The following is a 20565-nucleotide window of genomic DNA, read 5'->3' on the forward strand; positions in this document are numbered from 1 at the left end:
GTCCAGATGAGTCCAAGTAAGACAACAATCATTCTAATTTTCCAAAATGTCAGACTAACAGAGCAATTTACAGATTTATAATTTGAAATTACAACCCCTTACAGTATTACTCATTGCTAAAAACATTGGTCAACCTTAACCAGAGCCATTTCAACTGTATGAGGGAACAAACTACTTTGCACCTGATAAATGCAAATGAAACGTCCAGAATCCTTAACACACTTGTTGTCTAAGCACCTGCTACTTACCCTAGCACCAGGCAGTCCAGCGGGACCTTGAAGACCAGTTGGTCCTGGGTCCCCTGGCTCACCCTGCAAGGACACACAGAATGAACACAGCCAGGTAACATAAAAACCTTTCACTGTTACATGTTACATATTAAAGACTGAGAAAATAGTGCATAAATATCTAGTAAAGCTTGATAACACCAGAAAGGACTGAATTTCATACACTAAATGACAAAAAATCAAAGCAGTGTCAATTCAGAGTCAGTTTACCTTCACTGAAAGCCCTGGAGCACCTGTGGCTCCATCCTCACCCTACAGAAGACATGAGAGAGCATCTTCAACTACTGAGCATGCAAGGGCAACACTTCTCAGAGAGACAGCTAACATCAGTGTTGTTAGCTGTTAAAAATAGAATACCAGCTACCCTGTGCAATATACACAATTAATGGATTTTCATAAATATTACCTTAGGTCCTTGTGGGCCAGGTAGGCCAGGGGGGCCCTGGAGAAAACAAAACAGAAAACGCTTACTGTATATGAAACAATATACACTGTCTACATAAAAAACACACACTCTGGCACTGACCTGTGGGCCCCTGACTCCAGCGCCAATCAGCATGTCACTCTTCCCAGATCCCTCCATATCCTGAAAACAAAACACAATCCGATGTTAAACATCGAACTGAAATCTTCCATGTGGTGAGGAAGATGTCATCCTTTGCTCAAAATGAAACTGTTGTCTCCTTCTCGGCTTATTAATTAAAGTAGGTCTGTATGGAATGGTCATCAGCAATCACGTGTGTGTAGATCTTTGGTATGGTTACCTCTACAAAGAATTTGGTTCCTGGAGGTCCAGAGGGACCAGGGGGTCCTGGGGGACCTGGTGGGCCTCTCTTCCCTGGTGGACCATTTGGCCCTGGAGGCCCAGAGGAACCTTCTGTACCTACAAACCCACAATCACCCTGCAGAGATGAAGAGAAAAAGCTATCCATTAACATTTGTTTGCCCTTCTTAATAACAACCAGAAATGTGTTTATCTGGTGGATAAAATAGAAATACACACTACCACATAGTGTGCAGTAGATGTTTTTGGCTTACTCTATGTAGAGTATTATTACCTTTGGTCCAGGTGGCCCAGGTAGCCCTTGGTCACCCTATGAATGTATGAATGTAAAGAAGCAAGAAAGAAATTAGTATGACTAATCCATACACGATGAAACATATCCATCAAACAAGATTAGATGTGTGTATAGTATAGAATATCAAATTTAATAAATCTATATAATTAAATATAAACCATGGTCATCTGGCTTAGTCCAGTGGTGCCGAAATATGGTAATGTAAGAAGCATCTGGTAAGTTGACGCTTAGGAATAGTTTCACTTTCTTTCCTGTGGATATCAGCCACTTTGCGCTGAACCACAACAAGCAAAAAGGTTGTAAGTCTCTATGACTTTTATATAGCCAACTGAGCTCCCAGGCCATTACATATTTATCTTGATGATCATACCTTCTTTCCCATAGGTCCCGGTAGACCTGGAGCTCCATCTCTTCCTGCTGGACCCTGGACACAAAACACAGACACGAGTACAGGCAGACAAATAAATAGTGGTGAGTCACAGAAAATATGCTAACATGGAAAAAAAGAGTGATTTTATGCTGTGCTTTTCGTTGACCCTTCAGCTATTCCAATAGGGACCAACGCCAAATCCAAAGGTGACAGCCTGTCAGTCTAAAGGAATACTGGGTCAGTTTCCTTAAGTGATAAGATCACCCATGACAAGTCACCTCAAGATTGTTGACGTCAAGACATCATGCTCACACTTTAGGTTGTTGAGTGATTGTTGGTTTACTAATGCCACAGCCAAATTAGACCAATTCTACTGTTGTGTCAATTATTTATTTTATTTTAACAAATTACACTTACATTTATCTCCCATTCAATGTAGCATGACGCAGTGGAGTCAGCAACCTTAAAGGATGATGATGTTGTCTGTTTTCTTATCACTTAACAGGAAAGCTGAAGTTATAAAAAAATGTAGTGTATTCCTTTAACTAAGCAGCATCAGACCAAAGTACAGCAATGTTTCTGCACATTTTTTGTACAAACTGACAACATAGTGTATCAGAGGCCTTTCAGTGAAACACTCAGTTCCAAGGCACACTGACAATTGACTGCTCACACATGGCTCATTAGATGATCAGTGACTTAATGTGTTTACTTATACCAATCCACTGGTGGGGGCAGAGGATGGCAATAATAATCAATCTGTCTGTTGATGCTTTGAGCATTTTAATCCAATGTAGGATATCTTGAGAACTACTGAGCATCCTGCCAATACATTTCCTCTTCATATTCATAATGTGTAGAGGGTGAATCCTACAATGCAGCAACCCCACAACTTTACTCAAAATCATTACTCAGCCAACAGTTTGGTTTAATTAGGGAATAATAGTTGGATTTCTATTAAACTGCCTGTGATAAAAAATACTTACACAAACAAAAAATGCATTTCGCACATTTATAGAACCCAGAGGGTTAACTCTTTTTCATTCTGAACACTCAATGAGCATGCCTGTTACACTTTGTTTGGGCCAAAATGCAACCTACTCACCAGAAGAAATGTTGGCATGGTACATTTCTGAAAACCACAATTATGTTACATTTACATTTTTTTGTGCACAAGATGAACATTTTTAAAGAGTTGTAGTTTATGAGCTACCTTTGCCATCAGGTGATGGAGAGGACTACAGATGGTGTGTCACCTAGGCCAGATGCCTGTCAAGCTGCAGACTGCTGCAGATCATTGTTCATAATCAACAAAAATTAAACCAATTGTGTTTTACCGAGACTCACCTTTGTTTCCAGTGGCCTTTTTAGCCACGAAACACGCAACCTGTTGTTGTTTTTCTACCAGGGATATTGCCTCGGAAAGCAGTTGTTTGTTAACAAGACATCGGCAGCTTCTTTAGCTGTGATTATGCCACTAAAACCAGATTTTTTAAGCTCAGACATGATCTATTTCCAAAATAACTAAGTGGTTTTTGTGCCTAAACCTAACCACACATTAACTACAGCATTGTTAAAATGTTAAGAAATGGAAAGTTTCAACATATCCCTTACATAACATACAAATGTAACATATTTGTAGTTTGCAGAAACACACAATGCTGACATTTTGTCTGGCAATAGGGTTGCCAATTGTCAACAGACGGATAATGATAATATTTGCTAAGTACATTCATGAGAATAAAACGCTTCATAGGTTTTGGACTAGCGCCACTCTGAGGGACTAATGTTCCATTTTTAGCTTTAGCATGGGTAAGGCTCTCAGAAAAACAAAGTTGTTTGCTTCATCCAATATGTTCATACAGGCCGCTTTTAGTGGCCTTGTAGTCTTGCTTTTATATCCTAACCGGAAAATGCAGAGGCTGTTCCAGGATAATTTGTAGAATTAGGCAAAGTGTGAGTTATAAATAAATGTACTAACTCAGTATTACATTTTGTGCACATCAGTGTACCTTGGTATTTGCACTGACTGGGAACTGCCAGTATACAGCAATATACAAAAAGAGAAAACAAAACAGATCAGTAAAAAGGCAGATTTGTTTCTTTACCATGTTGTATAAAAAAGCAAAATGGCAGCTCAAGCTGAGGTTATATGGCAAGTTTGTAGTCAGTTTCCTTCAGTTTATTCACTTTACCATGAAAAGTAAAACTTCGTGTTGAAATGTTTCATTTGGGAATGACAACATTTGAACTCAAAGTAAATGAACTGATGCTAACTGAGAAAATTCCAAGCTGATCATGAGTGTGCAAGCAGTAACATTGGCTGCCGGAGTGACAACCAAGGGGCAAAGAGAACAGTGAGACACACACACACACACACACACACACGCACACAGCACTTGAGCCAGCTAGGTAAAAATAATTCCTGTTCAGCACCTGCCAGCCAGCAATTAAGACAACATGGTTAGAGGTAATGTACAGTTTACAACCCTGAGCATTGAGGTAGTGAATGTAAGTTGGTGTTTATCACTGGTGTAATTGTTTCAACAAGATAAAGGGACAATTAATAAATGAAGCACTATGACTGTCTCAGATTAACAATTAATATTGTTTTATATTATGTTGTATTGTGAATGTTGCCTCCTCAATACTCAGGCTTTTGGCTGTCATTCTGCCTTTTATTGTTTGCTGGTTAACCAAGCAAACAAGGAAAATATACCTCTCCTGAACCCCAAGCAGACCCAAAGTCAAGTCCAGACCCAGAGGCAAAGCTGGATTCAGAGCCGAACCCAGCACTGAAACCAGAGCCGAGGTCAGAGGACAACTCTGAGCTAGAACCTGAACCATCAAGCCCAGAACCCCTAAACCAATCATCAAACATCTGGAACAGAGTGGAGACGAGGAAAAGATGGCAGGAGTGGAGTGTAACAATGAAGAGGGGGGCAGAATAAAGATTGATGAGAAGATGAAGGAAAAAGAAATGGAGGGGGAGAATAATTACAGAGGGTGATAGGAACAGAGGCAGAGGGAGAGTAAAAGACAGACTGGTCATTCATCATGACACACATAAATATTGATCACTACATCATGATTTAAGAAGAAACACAAACTAAAGATGAATTTAATTGGAAATGGGAGAGACGTTGGGGAAGAAGAAAGACAGACAATAAAAAATGATAAAAAATAGTCAGAAATACAGTGCAAGTAAAACATAAAGGCAAAGTAGTTACATATAAATAATGTAAATGAAAAGATAGTAAATCTACAGAAAATTCAGAAAAAAACAAGAGCAGATTTTTAATCATTAAAACTATTCTTAGAATTCTGGGATAATAATTTCATTCAGAATACAAAATTGTGAAGAAAAAAAAAATCAAAAGTCAAGACTTTACTGGGAAAGCAAATACAGATTGCAGTCTGAGGACACGTAAAGCCAATACTGTGCTGGTGTTATATAAATATGTTTAAATTTGACCACTGCCATACTGACAATGTTTGATTAAGTATTTAGTGTTTAGTTGGAGTTGGAGTCATTAGGTTTTAAAACTGTTTACTTAAAGGTCCAGTGTGTGGGATTTAGTGGCATCTAGTGGTAAGGTTTCAGATTGCAACCAACTGAAACAACTCATGTGTGCCAATCATGTAGGAGAATTACGGTGGCTGATGCAAAAACACGAATGGCCCTATCTAGAGCCAGTGTCTGGTTTTTCCTGTCTAAGTCTACTGTAGAAGCAACATGGCAGACTCTATGGAAAAGGACCCGCTGCATATGTAAATATAAACAGCCGAATCTAAGGTAATGAAAACATAGACATTCTTATTTTCACATAATTATAAACCAATGAAAACATAGTTACAAATACTGTATTTAATTTCTGCCAATATATCCCCCTAACTCTTACACACTTGACCTTTAAATTGTGACTAATGCGATGTGTTTCTGTAGGTCCTATAGGTCCTCTGCATGCCTGTATGAATAACTGATTCATAAAACAAGACTTCAGGACAGTTAGATGGCTATTCATTTGTAATTAAAATAAACCCATAAGTCTGTAGGTCTTATAAACGTTAACAGAATTTAACAGTTGAACTGTATGTCATTCATCCGCGTAACTTACTGGTACTCCAGGTTGGCCTGGGATCCCGTCTCTGCCAGAGGCACCAGGTGGTCCAGCATGGCCTGAAGAGGGGCCTTCAGCAGTGTCAGATGATGACATGGGTCCAGGGGGACCAGGAGGTCCTGGAGGCCCTGGTGGACCAGGATGACCCTGGTGGAAAGAGAATGTGTATTATTTCTACTGTGTAAATTAAACGATCAGACTGTTCCATCTATCTCTGTGGACTTTGTCTTACCCTGATAAGTTCAGTGTCACTGTCCAGGTCCTCAAACCCAGAACCAAGAGCATCTGCTCCATACTGTAACACATATAAACACAGAGTCTTACACATACACTGAGATGTTTGTGATGCTTTAACCATCATGTCCTACATTTAGTTCGCAAACTAGGGTTGATCCTCATCTGCATTTACTACAATTTAAAGCCTGGATATACCAGCATGGTATCCTACCAATGGTATTGTGGCCTTTGCTGATGTATGACATTCTATTGTCCACTGTGCAGGGGTTTGAGAGAAGAATCAGCTGTCACCTTCAAAGGTAGTTGGGGTTACCAAGGAGCTTGAGCAGCACCACTCCACATGTTAACAGGAACAAGCTAAGACTTCTCATCAACAGCCTTAGTGTGGAGTTCATGGTAACATGTACGAGGGAGGTTCTTCAACACAGGGAATCCAGTGACCCGAAAGTCTCCCAGGCGGGAATTGAGGTGAGAAAGTAAAGGGCCCAGGAGGCAGTGGACCAGGCAGAATAACAGCTATGGCATGGAGTGCTGGAGCTGGATTAGGCATCACTCCAGTAACTGACTACAGCAAAGCCAGGGGAAGTAGGAGCTGCAGTCCAGGAGCTGTGTGCAAGCCAGACAGTGGGGTTGCAGCAACAGGATGCGTGGACCAGATGGAGTAAGCAATAGACAGAAAGGTCTTGTGGATCGAGCTGTGGTAGGCTGGACCCTTCCCCAACAAATACCTCATCCAGTCTGTGTACGGTGTTCTGTCCAGCCCATGCATCCTCTTCTGTTGGGGAAAGGTTAAATCTGCCATTATTCCCCTTGTGCCAGGGAAGAGGAACCCTGGAACACATCCTCAGCAGCTGTCCTAAAGCACCTGCAAAGGGTCGCTATCACTGGTGACACAGTTGCTGAATCCATCTGTAGCACCATTGACCAGCTCAAATGTCTTATCTTCTAATTTGGCTTAGATTCCTGGATAACATCTCAGAGACCGCCCTCAGACCATACATTCTGCTGATCTCTGGAACATCTCAGCAGGTAGTTTTGCTGGAGCTTACAGTGCCGTCAGAGGCATGGATGAAAGAGGCAAGTAAAAGGAAGAAGGCGAAATATGCCATTCTGGTGGAAGAATGCCATAGATGGGAGTGACTTGCACAGTGCAAGCCCATTGAAGTAGAAGGAAGGGAGTTTGCAGGAAAATCACTGTGGAAAGCCAACAATCTCCTGGGCATCACTAGGGCACGTAAGAGACAAGCCATCAGCAGAGCTTCAGAGGCCGCATTAAAGGCTTCAAGATGACAGTGAAACACAAGGGACAAGTGTGGTCAAATGTTTCTTGGACAAAGGCTGGGGATTATTCACTCCTGGTCGGGTCATCTGGGTCATGGGGTCTGAAGTTGAAAGATCTAAAACCCCAAGTGACACCAGGAACTATCACTGATGATGTGTCGAAGTGCATCATATTATGTATGTTAATACCATGCTGATTTCATTACTAAAAATAACAGGATAATTCCAACAAAAAGACAATTCACACTACAAATAAGTTGATTCACAAATGGAATTTCTTTTCACTTTTAATGTAAGTAAGGTGCCAGGGTGAATAAAAAGTATCAAAATTGAGCTTGTCTATCAAAAATTGCCAGGGGAGGTTCCCCCAAAGCCCCAACAGAGGTCCGGGCTAAGCCATGAATGTCCCTAAATCCAAGACCTGCCCCTGTGAACACCTGATCTGTGTGGAGCTTTTGGTGACTGGCCCCTGGCCACCTGTCAAGTTGAGTATACCTACCATAAACTGTGATACTCACCGGTACACTGCGTGATCTGGGGGGTCCAGGAGGCCCAGGAAGGCCGGGAGGGCCTGGTTGACCAACTCCTGGTTCTCCCTGTGAAGAGGGAGGGCAAGAGGAAGAGGAAAGAAGGAAAGGATCTGTCCTTAACAATTTATGTGGCGACATACAATAAAAATGATATTGAACTGAAAGGTCTAGTGTGTAGGATATAGTGGCATCTAGTGGTGAGGTTGCAGACTGCAACCAACTGAAACTTCGCTTGTGTGTCGAGCTTGAAGGAGAACTACAGTGGCTGATGCGGAAATGCAAAAATGCAAAAATGTGAATCACTCTAAGCTGAGCCAGAGAGTTTTGGTTTGTCCATTCTTGGCTACTGCAGAAACAACATGGCAGACTCCACAGGACCAAACTCTGTACGTAGAACTGCTCATTGTAAGGTAAGGAAAACAAAACAACTCTTAGTTTCAGGTGATCATAAACTGATCAAAAAAGTAGTCAAAAATATTAAATATAATTGTTGCCAATACATCCCTAAATCCTACACACTGGACCTTAAAGGTTACCAGTTGTGTTAAGTTAATAATTGCAACTTGTTTGTTTTAGCCTTACCTTCTCTCCTTTAATTCCAGCTTCTCCATCCAAACCTGGAAATCCCTGAGGTCCTTGTACACCCTGGACATAAAAACATAGTTGAATTTATTACATGTGGTAACTGAAACTGAAATATAACTAATATGACAGAAGAAAAGCTGCAGAGAAAATAAATAACTTACTGGATCTCCTTTCTCACCCTTGCTTCCCTGTGAAGAGAGAGAGGGCCTGAGGATCAGCACTAAATCTTATCAGCTCAGAGGTTTAAAAAACGATGGCAACGCAAACACACACATGTTCTCTATCTAGTTGGCACACACACCTGCTGTCCATCTCTCCCTGGCAGCCCTGGGGAACCAGGGGATCCTGGTGGTCCTTTTGTCCCTCTTGGTCCAGGCTGAGCTTGCCCAGGTAGAGGGGTGGGGCCTGGGCGACCAGGAGGGCCAGGTGGCCCTCTGGGTCCAGGATCTCCACGCTCACCTTTTAACCCAGGCCTGACCTGACCCTGGAAATTCAAATTACATATCATTTGTATGTGTAAAGAACACAGAATGTAATTAAAAATGTTGTTGTGCAGAGTATTTAAAATGTCATGTTTTGAACAAGATTGACAACAAAATAAAGACGTAAAAGAGTGGCGAGAATGTCTGCGTGTGAACTTACATCTCTCTCCCCTGGCTCCTCTGCCCTGTGTGGCCCTGTACACAGCATATGACATCATCAGCAGGTTCGACCAATGAGATCTCATGAGGTAACACCATCAATACAGTAACTTGCCACTTGTCAAGCATCACACAGACAAATGGACTGCAAATATTTATTGCTATGAAAAGGTCAAGGCATGTTCTTATACCGCAGAAATGCTTACACCTGTATTTTTATGATGATGAGCCTCATTGTCCTAAATTGAAAGCATGTGCCAGTTGATCCTAATTAGCATAGGTAAACAGCCCGCCAATCCCCATGAAAGGAGAGAATGCTGGGCGGTGTGCACACAGAAATTAAAGAAGAAGAAGAAGAAGAAGAAAAGTTTAGGGAATTAAGTCAAGAATTCCCAACTGAAAACCTGTAGAGGGTGTAGCACTGGACTCCAAAGACAAAAGAATTAGAATAACTGCCTCAGTGCTGAATGCCTCTGGGAACTACTCAAGTCACATTTACAGTTTACATCCATGTCTGTGAAAACATGAATCCTTCACACACATCTTCCCCCAGCAGCACAGATTTATACAATTAACATCGTTTCAAAATGGGCACCCAAGATTAGTGTCACCAGTTCAGCATCTGACCAAATGTCTCCCCTTCTGTTCCTGAATTATGATGAATGGCCAGAAAGGTATTTTTCTAGACCATCATGATGTCACAGTGAAACTGACCTTTGACCTTTTAGATAGTAAATGTTATTTCTTCATCATTCTATCCTATTAGACATTTGTATGAAGTTTTGTCATAATAAGCCTATGAATTCATGAATTGTGAGGTCACAGTGACCTTTGACTTTGGACTACCAAATTTTCAGTTCATGAGTCCAAGTGGATGTTTATGCCAAATTTCAGGAAATTCCCTCAAGGCATTCTTGAGATATTGCATTCACAAGAATGAGACGGATGCAAAGTCACAGTGATTTTGACCTTTTACCATCAAAATCTAATTAGTTCATCATTGTGTCCAACTGGACATTTGTGCCAAATTTAAAGAAATGACATCAAGGTGTTCTTGAGATATTATCACATTAATGAGAATGGGATGTATGGATGTGCAGAAAACTAGAAAACATAATGCCTCCAGCCATGGCTGTTGCCAATTCTGAAGTGGAGATGCTTCTGCAGAAAGCGAACGGCAAACAAGCTGTCATATATTCAGTAGAGTCAGGAGTAAATATAAAATAACACAAAATAAGATGCATGGCATGCTATTGCTAGTTCACTGAATGCTGTGTCTGAGGAAAGGTTCGATCTTTAATCTGAATCCAAAAAAATATAACTGCCAAACACAGACAAGAGATGCCTCCTCAGGGCACTATCTGCAACACCAGATACTGCAGCAGCAGTAAATTTGCCATTGTCCAATGTCCTACTTTGAATCTGTAAGCTTGACCAATCACTGTCTTTTTTTTCGGATGTCATGGTTACCATGAATATATCTGGTGGAAACTGAAGTGTAAGTGCAGCATTTATTTATTTTATTTCAAAAGACTATAATGCTTTGTAAAATAATGAAAATAATTATTGAAATATATTGTAAATAATAAAAATACTATTGTAAGTTAAATCCTGTAATATTATACGACTGTAGAATTGAAGAAAAGACACTAACGAATTATTCTGTACAAATGTTGGCACAAAATGTGTGCTTATAGATTTTGCTCTTGACTACAAACAAATCCCAAATATGAAAACACTGGTGATTGTCAGAATCTTCATGCAAAACTGTGCAAGTCGGTTTTATGAAGAAATTCTTCCTAAGAGCAGTTGGTGAATGAGGTGCCATGTGTTACCTATACATTCGTCACCAGGAAAGTTAAACCACAAAGTAGAAATGGTTGATGAGCTACTAAAGACAGACAGAAAAAAATAAATGCTGTATATTGAGGTTTAATCTGACCTCTCATCTGTGCGTCTTCTCTGGCCTGTGTTGGGGTCAGGTGACTAGAGTACTCATCAAGCTCCACCTCGGGAGCCTCAGTGGGTGGAGCTCTGGCTGGAACACTGTCCTCCTCCTCCTCAGAGAAATCAAGGAGTCTTAATTAGAAATTGTTGTATCACATATTGTACAAGTAAAACTGAAAATGCTGAATCCATGTAACAGGATCTGAAAGAAGATATCAAATATAACATTCGGTGCTGCTTAAGGTCTCTGGACCAGACGAGACAGAATCAACCATGGCTTAAATATCTGCTAGCAGTTATTTAGCTGCTGAAGGGCAGTTTGCTTTGAAACTTCAAAGTCAGTGTTGATTTCGGGATGTTTGGCGTCAAAGTGACTTCCTGGTTGTAATGGAACAGAGAAGAAGCACACACGTTCACACACACACACGGAGTGATGTCTTAATGATAAGAAGGGGAGTGTGCGCCATATACAGCAGAGGACACGAAAAGCTAACACACACATGCACACCCTAGCAGAATAAATGCAATTGACATTACAGCATTTAGAGCCCTTGCAACTGCCTTTTAGACCTTTGTTGCATAGGCCCATCAGAGGGCATCTAAAGAAACCACAACTTCAAAAAACTATTTTCTTGCAGTCGTTGTTTTACATTCATATGGAGATCCTAAACTTTTTGAACAATATGACACTTGTGTTTCCATTTGATGTAATGACGCAGGCTGCAGCCAACCAAAACATGACACCACCTGTAAGCAATGTTTAAAAGAAGTTTTTCAGATACTTGTTCTCAACACTTCATCAACCTACATGTGCTGTGCCATGTTTTCTTTCATGAGTGTTCTTCATCACTTCCTCCTCTGTGTCTCTGTCATCCAGAGCATCATCTCCGCTGGTGTATCCTGAGGCCTAAACATTGAATTATATGTTAGTTTGAGAAAACAACCTTATAGCAAAAAAAAATAATGTCAACCAATGATGATGCATGATCTCTCCTAAAAATCCAGTTGCTGCCTGAGGTGTTAAAGGTATACTATGTAGGATTGTCAGTTACTGTTTGTAAACACACTCGCCTGCAAAAGTTATAGTAAAAGCCAACTCCAGTGTCACTCTCGCCTGGTGTTTTGTCTCACTATATTTGCATTTTTTTGGCTGTGTCTCTTGGATGCCTGCTGCTTATGGTCTGGCACCTTTTATGTATAAAGCCCTGGCATCCCAAACACAGAAAATAATAAGAAAAAAAGAAAATATCATGTAGAGAGTGGATTAATTATGTAATGAATGAAGTACTTCCTAAGCTGCCAGGTTACTGCTACAGTTTACTCATTTGACCATTCGGGTAGGTAAGAGGACTAATCCCCAGTCACTAGGTATTTTTGTGCAGTGATGTCCTCTGACCACTAGAGGGTACTGTTGATTAATATGAATGTTATTTGTACAGCTCTCTACTGTGTTTATTTATGTGTTTCTCACATAAGGATCATCATCTTCACATTGCTCCTCAGCTGCTCTTGGATCATCTTTTATCACCAGCTGTTGAATGGATCCCTGGTGAGAGAGAGAGAGGGAGACAAAGACAGCGGCAGAGTCAGAGACAGGAAATCAGGAAACACTTTAAACACACCTAAACTGGGTTATACAGGTATAAAAAGCTATATTCACAGTAAATAAATGATATGTGTGCTGTAAAGACAGTGAAAGGACTGAATTTGGCTTCTCTTTCATATTTCAAATAATAAAAACGAGCAACAATATAATTCATGATACGTGGAGTTGAACCATTGTACAGTATTCAAATACACTTTTTAATTACTTGAACTTCAACGTTTTTATGTTCTGAAAATTCAGGAGTTGTAAACAGACCTAAAGCCTAAAGTTGCTTGAAAATGTTAAATGTGGTGATATGAACAAATTGAAAGCAACAAGCCACACCAAAGTCAAAATTATATATTTTTCCTTGTACCTGTAGTGCTATTTATCAGTCTATATTATTATCAACCAAACTACACCCACCAACTGTATCACAGTGCAGAAGCAAATGTGCATCTACTGCTTGCTCACCTAGCATCACTGAGCTAGCTGACATTAGCTTAGCTGAGGAGGACAGCATTGATGTTTACATCTCGTGCTGTCAGGTGAATGAGCCATGACTTAATGTGTGCTATCTTCTGCACAATGATATGGCTGGCAGGTGTAGTTTGGTGAAAAGAAAATAGTTTCAACATGAAACTGCTCACAACAAGCTCTGTGGATTATCTTGAGTAACTGGGTCATGATTTCTGGAAAGAGACATTGCATTGTTGAGTTTTTCAAATGAGTGCCATCTTGTTCCAGTGTATTAGAGGCAAGCAGACTTCTCTATGGCCAATATCTCCAGCACTCAGCAACTCACACCCAAACAATCTTCAGGTAAGAGGAAAAATCTGTAATTTTTATTTGGCGGTGAACTGTTCCTTTAAATGCTCTGATGCTGGTAAGCCTATTTTGCTAACCCAAACCTTGTGTTTGTTTCAGTGAAATTCAACTTGGCTTTTTATCTCTCTCTCTATAAACAGAGGAGCATCACACAGACACAATGAAGTACAGTCCACTTGTTGATATCACCATAGAGACTGGATTTCCAAAGACACACACACACACACACACACACACACACACACACACACATGCACATAGAGACACATCCACAAAATCAGACTCACAACATGGCAGTAATAGCTCTGGGTTTATAAAGATCTATGGGAAAATGGAGAGCGATGTCAGTTCCTTCATTTATAACACTCACACACAAACACATGCTGATTAAAAAGGGCTCCATGCCACCACTGCTCCCCTTTGAAGTCCAAGACAACAAACTAAGGACACACACACACACACACACACACACACACACACATACACATACACACAGTGTCCCAGATATTTCAGACTGGACATGGCTGCCGCTGAGCATGCACATATTATGTCGTCATGCTTCAGATAACCCGTTCAGAAAGTCAGGCTACACTGAACAAAGCTGAATAAAGTGGCAACGGATGCGCCTCCGCTCGCCATGGCAACAACAAGTGCCGAGCAGCTCATATTTATCTTTTATGAGCGTCAGTGAGCTGAAAGTGGACTGACAGTGATTCCAGTAATAATGTCAGTGTGAAGAGAGTTGTAGTAGCTTCACTCTCTTTTGAATATACAGTATGCTGTCACTCCTACTGACTGAGAGACTCACACATATTTCTTTTTTCCTAACTGGAATGTTTCTTAAAGTTTAACCTTACTAAACCATCATACTTGACATGGCAGCAGACTCAAAGGCCTGAGTCAAGCCCTTGATCTGACCACAACTGAGCCTTGTTGATGTATTTGACTTCCTCATCTGCCATCGACTTACTCCCCCGTCCTCTCCTCCTATCCATATCTCACCCCTCTCCCTTCCTCCTACACCATCTCTATTTTTTCCTCCCTTCTTACTTCCTTTCTCTCTCTGATCTTTATAGTTTTATCCAGTAAAATCTGTAACAGAGCCAGGAAAGGAAGTACTACTAGAGGTGGTCATGACATTTTGATTCTGTTTAGACCTGGTTGTATCAGTATCTGGAGCAAGTTTTGGAAAGCCAGTCATCAAATTTCACTTGTTTAATCTGGTCTGGTAATGTTCAGTAAGCATGTGCTTGGGTTGGAAGCATCATCAGTGGTATTCATCACTTTTCAGGTGATTGGCTCCTGTTTTGAAGGGTGTTCTGTCAAGGAGGTGTCCACAAAATGATGTTTCTTTGTAAATATGACCTCAAAATTGTACATTAGTTGCAATTGTAACTAACTTTTTTTTTTTCCATTGAAACAAATAACATAAAGGAACACACAGCACAGTACACATATACATATCTGGGGGTCATGTAGTCATGGCTAAGCCCCCCTCTGGCCCCCTATTTAGACTTGCCATTAGCATGTTAGCTGATTCCCCCAAACAAGTACCATAACATACACATATACAATACATACACACTCCCACACACATCTACCCAAATTATGAATTAGATAAAACAGGCAAACACACACACACACACAAATATGCATTAAAGCCACAGTGTGTAGTAATTTCTCCCATCTTATGTTGAAATCATATATTGTATTCAAACGGATACAACAGTAGCTGCTGTGTACCAAAAAGCTATGATAACATTGATGAAACCATGTCATCCGATACTTCATGGAGTATTAATTCAGGCTCCTACACAGACACACTCGACACGAGTTAACAATCCCCCTCCTCACCATGCTGTCTGTGTTTACAATGTAGGACTGCTCGGGTGGGTGTAAATCGTAACAAACCAATCAGGTCTTGTCTTTTGACAACTGACAAGTGCCTCAACCTCACACACCTCATCCCTCTCCTTGCATCACTGCGCCGCTGACAGCTATTAGCTGCTGTTAGCGGCGCCGCTACTACTCTGGCACTACTGCAGCATAACAAAGTCCCACTCTTTGAGCATAATGCAGTATCATGCATATGCAGCATCACAGGAGACAGAATCCTCGTCGCCAAGAAAGCACAAAAGCCTTTCCCAGGTGGCAAGAGCTGCTGAAGGAGAAAGGTAATGCAATCACAGCCCTGCCCCTGTATATTTCTCCCTTAAAGTTGGGCACTTTAACATGGGGGTCTGTGGGGATTGATTTTCCCCTAGAGCCAGCCTCAAGTGGCCATTTGAGGAACTGCAGTTTTGGCATTTTTTCATTGACTTCATTTTTCAGCCCTGGAAGATGCTGCTTGGCCTTCAACCCCATAAATTCAAAATGGGTAATGGTGAAAACTTTCACACGCAGCTGTTTTGGGTAGCTTTCATCTGTTTTTCTTTTCCTGGTTGAAAGGCTAGAATAGGAAACGGGAACCACAAGTTTCTTTTACATCCTGCCTGTTGCATTCATAAGATACTGGACAGTATTGTGTGCAAGCATTTCCTCAAAGCATAAATTGTTGGGAAGTTTCCAGAGGAGATGGACTGAGGGCAGAGAAGATTTCAGCTCTTTTACATGGTAATGAGAGGCCAGAACACACACCTCCACACACACACACACACACACACACACACACCAAGAAATGTAATCCTGAGGCCAACTGCAAAGACAAACTGCACACTGATATTGACATAGGCTCCTTCTTTTTCCCCTTTTCACAGAGAAAAAAGATGCAAAAACACCCACAGACACACCAACATGTAGAGAGTTTCTTCACTTACCACAAACACGTCAAGCCCCGTGCTTCCTGCGTTAGCCACGAAAATGCCTGAATTGTGTTGGAAGGTAAGTCTTTCTGGTTTCCTATGGAAAGTAGCCCTCTCGGCCTCTCCACAGTCCATGTAGAGACGCGCCTCATCATGCTCCACCACCACCTGATAGACAGATCAGATACACCCATTCAGTATAGAGTTTTGTCATGGAATTTCTCTCTGTTGTCAATAAAATGGCTTTTGCTTTTATATTTTTTTGTTGTTGCAAGGATTCAATTTGATTTGATGCCTTTATTTGTGTATATTCATTCACAACAAAGGCATGTTCCTTTCCTGGAGAGATATTCCCTTTGTATGTATAATGTAATAATAAATAAATACATGCATTTATACGGCACTTTACAACAATAAAGTAACTATTAAAGGAGAGCAGCACAAAATATACATGTAAGTCAGTAAAGAAAATGTGCAAAAACAAACAATAATAAAGATATCTACTAAAATGTCTGTATCAGCTGATTATATCCCTTTGAGCCTGTACTTTATCATATAACACATGCAGTACGCAATGCTCACCGTGAATCGCGTCCACTGGTCGGTCATATCTGGGACACTGAAGGAAGCAGCTTTGTGGCTGTGGGACGCCTGCTCTTTGTCAGTGTAGTACAGTAAGATGCTCTGGAGGCCACCACGCACCGGAGTGAGAGCCAAACCCAGCTTCACCACCTTCTGAAGGGCATCTGTGATGGCGAACAGCACGCCTCCTTTCTGACTGGCTGGACGCACCTAAAGTAACATCAGAGGTCACTAAAGCTTATTGTCTTTGCATCTTTCTACCAATAATAATGACATGCATCATAAGTTAGGGAAATAAAAAACAGAGGAGGAAATTGAGGGTGGATTATCAGACAATAGGCCCCTGGGCACAGACAAGTCTCTGTGTGTCTGTTTGCAGCTGTTTTGAATCTCTTTGTTGTATTTTTGTGTCTCTTTGTAGTCGTTTTATGTTTCTGAGAGATCATTTTGAGTTTCTTCCTTGTCAGCACTCATGTCTTAAAGTGACATTTTAAGGATGAAGGTCAGGGGGGGCCCTAAGACTTTGGGCCCCTGGGTCTGAGCCAGTAGGCCCATTCAATGATCCATCCATGAAGAAGGTAAAAGAACAAATATCAGGGAATAGAGAAAATACAGGACCTGGACATGAAGTTGTGCATTATCATCAAAATTCCACAAGGTGGAGACATAACATGACCTCAGCTGGCCACAAAGATTGTTCTTCAGCATAGAATAAAAGCCATGCCATATGCAGTACTTTACTACTTTACTAGTATACTTACTATACTTAGTTCGAATTTTCTGTTGTCTCTTGACCCTGGTGACGACTTTAAGTAACACAACGACAACAAAGGCTGAAGGGTTTAATTCTCTCGTGTTACCGTGACAATGATGGCAAAGTCCCTGTAGAATGACCCTGGCACGAAGGCCTTGGTGAGCCGTCCGATGTTGGCTTCGGGCCCGAAGTTGTAGGCTGGTAAACCCTCATAGCCAGGAGTGAATGAGACAGAGGGTGGGAGGGGGACGCCGATTAACTCCATCAGGTCTAGATGACCTCCCGAGCCTCGCTCTGACAGAGACAGAGACAATGTAAACATGTGTAAATGGAAACAAAGAAGGAGTAATGAGTGGGAACTTGTTTTTCTTGTCAGTGGGATTACTCAACAGAAACCAAGATGCACAGAAGCTGTTCTGGCAGATTTCTGATCCCCAGTTCAAACTGGCTTCCTTTGTCTATTACCTGTGTGTTGCTGGTTCACACAACACATTAGAGTAAAAAAGGGATGTGCCAGAATCATCTTGACATGTCTTTAATTTGCCTTGATTTGATCTCTGCCCATGCCTCGCTGCTCTGCCTCACATGGACATAATCCTCCAAAACAGAAATGCACACACAATGAAAGGCAATTAGAGTATTTAGTGTGTATGTGAAGAGATGGCTTCACATTCCCTTGATTCCCCCCACTGTGGAGTCTGTCTCCCGTGGTGACTAACTCTCACCTCAGCATTCCAGTCAGGATCACCCCTGCTACCTATATCTGTCATGCACACACACACACACACACACTCACATACACTGATAGAAATGTATTTGCATATGTTGCGCACACATCAAATACAGATCTCACCCACATGAACACACACAAAGCCCAGACCAGACAGGCAAACATCTGGGGGTCTCTAATTCATCAGCCTGACCAACTGGAAACATACCTGATTAGAGGGTTTAAGGAGTGTGTGTGTGAGGGTGTGCTTCTGTGCACCACTCACACCACTACAAATGAAGCTCTGACCATTTAAATGTTTATTGTTGCAAACAGGTGGGCATTCAAGATGTGCAAACAAAATACACACACACAAACACACCCAAGCTGTCACACCTCCAGGCCAGATGTGAAGCCCTCAGTACCCTGTAATGACTGAAAGGAAAAGACTGCTCTGAGAGAGCTCATGCTGCAAGCAGCGTGCTGTAACTTCTCATTTCTGTACTGTGAGACATACATTTGAAACTACTGGCCGACATTGCTGTTGAAATCTGGTCTGAGACTGACTTGGCAGCAGTGACCTGATGGTGAGTACCAGTCATGACTTGGACAGTAGCCATTTCAAGATACAGAAGGACCACGGGTCCAACACATCATGGGTTAGTGAGAAAGGGCAGAAGACTGGAAATCTCAGCAGTCTTAGGGACAATATGATATAATTTTTTTTACATCATTATCAAATTTAATGTTAAAGTTTTGTGGAGAAAAAAAAATCTACAAAGCATTCAATAAAATGTTAACACTTTAAGCCTCTTTTAGCTCATTGTCTTGACTTTCTGGACCTTGTGGGCTCAGCTTGTCAACATTTAACAAAAAAATGCTTTTAAGTTTTTTGGCTAAAGGGGTTAACTGTGTAACAGAGGGATAGCATAATATGCCTTCATTTCCTGTCCAAAACCTAATATTTAAAACAAAAGACCATAAATAAAAACCATTTGATAATAATTAGCGTAGAAATCAATGCGACAAACAATTTACAATTTAATAAATTTAAAAATGGTGAATTTTACCATGGCCAAAGCTGATGGCAGCTACAGCCTCTCTGCTAAGCTAGGCTAATGTCATTTACCTTTACTTAGTACTAGTTTAGATAAGCGTCAGCTGTTTTTATTCTCCATGACTGGATTCAACAACTACCCATTTATATAAGAACACAAACTAAATGACCAAGGCAGTTTATCAAAATGTATTTATTTTCACTATAGGAAACAGCTAGGGGGAAAAAGCAAGTGGATTTAGCTTTAGCCAACCGGCTAGCTGTAGCTATCTCACCCAATCTCACCGGCTAGCTTAAACGCTAACTTAACTAATTAATCTATCTTTGTTTGTTCTATCTTTGTTGAGTTTTGTATTGTTAGGTTTTTAGCTGTGATTTGAAGGAAACTGCTGTTTTAACATGCTGTTTTCTCTGTTTTTTGGCATACAAAAATCTATGTTAGAACAAATGTTAAGCAGCAGGAGGCTTTGCAAAAGCTGATGAACCAAAAGTAGCTTAAACAGCAGCACCAAACAGCAGAAAGATAACATTAACAACTGGTGAATATAAGAGATAATTTAACAGCTCAGGAGCCAAATATTTCCCTGAGGAAATGTTGGAGATCAGACCAGAGACAAAAGTGGAGGTCTGATAGATGTGTAAATGGGTTTGCTAGCAGACGTAATAACTTCATGAGGTGTCAGTAATATGTCAATGTAGCATGTCCAGCTTGTTCCCAGAGTGGCTGAAAAATTGAGTGACGCAGTTTTATGTAAAATAATAAAAATACCAACACATGTTGAAATGCATCATTTCAAGCGAAAGTTCAAATTTTACTCTGAAGAATGAAGGTATTAAATGTAGTGTAAGTAAATGCACAAAGGTCATTTTTATTAACAAAGCATATTTTAATCTATAACAGATTTATGATTGAAAATGTGTGTGTAAAATATGTAAAACGTGCAGGGTTGTAGCACCAAATTCCGGGCCCTATGCATAAGCAGAGTTAGGGTCTCATTTTCTTTGTCAAGCATCTTTCTTTTTTTGGTTACAAATCCAGTCTGCTTTCTTTTCCTTTACTTTTCCAGTCTTCTTTTTTTGGAACCCTGATTTCCCTTTCTTAGTGAAAGACTTGACAGTGTATGTTGGTGCTCCATGCAGTTTAAGCAGTCACTCACTCAGCTCTAGCTGA

The 20565-nt window shown here is 40.8% G+C and overlaps 1 protein-coding gene across 5 annotated transcripts in view; it reads right to left on the reverse strand.

The window, feature by feature from the left end:
- The window catches only part of col15a1b (collagen, type XV, alpha 1b), a 71862-nt gene that overhangs the window by 18953 nt on the left and 32344 nt on the right, over positions 1–20565 (reverse strand). For 4 of the 5 annotated variants that reach the window (XM_078172933.1, XM_078172931.1, XM_078172932.1 and 1 more), the window contains 20 exons: positions 17735–17922; positions 16875–17084; positions 16308–16460; positions 12550–12624; positions 11887–11985; positions 11074–11191; positions 9133–9167; positions 8792–8974; positions 8652–8678; positions 8488–8550; positions 7894–7971; positions 6090–6152; positions 5855–6004; positions 1737–1790; positions 1346–1381; positions 1052–1189; positions 814–873; positions 694–729; positions 498–539; positions 249–311 (listed from right to left, as the gene is read on the reverse strand). In XM_078172933.1, coding sequence (XP_078029059.1) covers positions 249–311; positions 498–539; positions 694–729; positions 814–873; positions 1052–1189; positions 1346–1381; positions 1737–1790; positions 5855–6004; positions 6090–6152; positions 7894–7971; positions 8488–8550; positions 8652–8678; positions 8792–8974; positions 9133–9167; positions 11074–11191; positions 11887–11985; positions 12550–12624; positions 16308–16460; positions 16875–17084; positions 17735–17922 — 1871 coding nt within the window. The remainder of the gene's footprint in view (positions 1–248; positions 312–497; positions 540–693; positions 730–813; positions 874–1051; positions 1190–1345; positions 1382–1736; positions 1791–5854; positions 6005–6089; positions 6153–7893; positions 7972–8487; positions 8551–8651; positions 8679–8791; positions 8975–9132; positions 9168–11073; positions 11192–11886; positions 11986–12549; positions 12625–16307; positions 16461–16874; positions 17085–17734; positions 17923–20565) is intronic. The other variant, XM_033651274.2, reaches the window with a different exon arrangement.

Source organism: Epinephelus lanceolatus, chromosome 12 (genome assembly GCF_041903045.1).
Source record: "Epinephelus lanceolatus isolate andai-2023 chromosome 12, ASM4190304v1, whole genome shotgun sequence".
NCBI classification, from domain to species: domain Eukaryota; kingdom Metazoa; phylum Chordata; class Actinopteri; order Perciformes; family Serranidae; genus Epinephelus; species Epinephelus lanceolatus.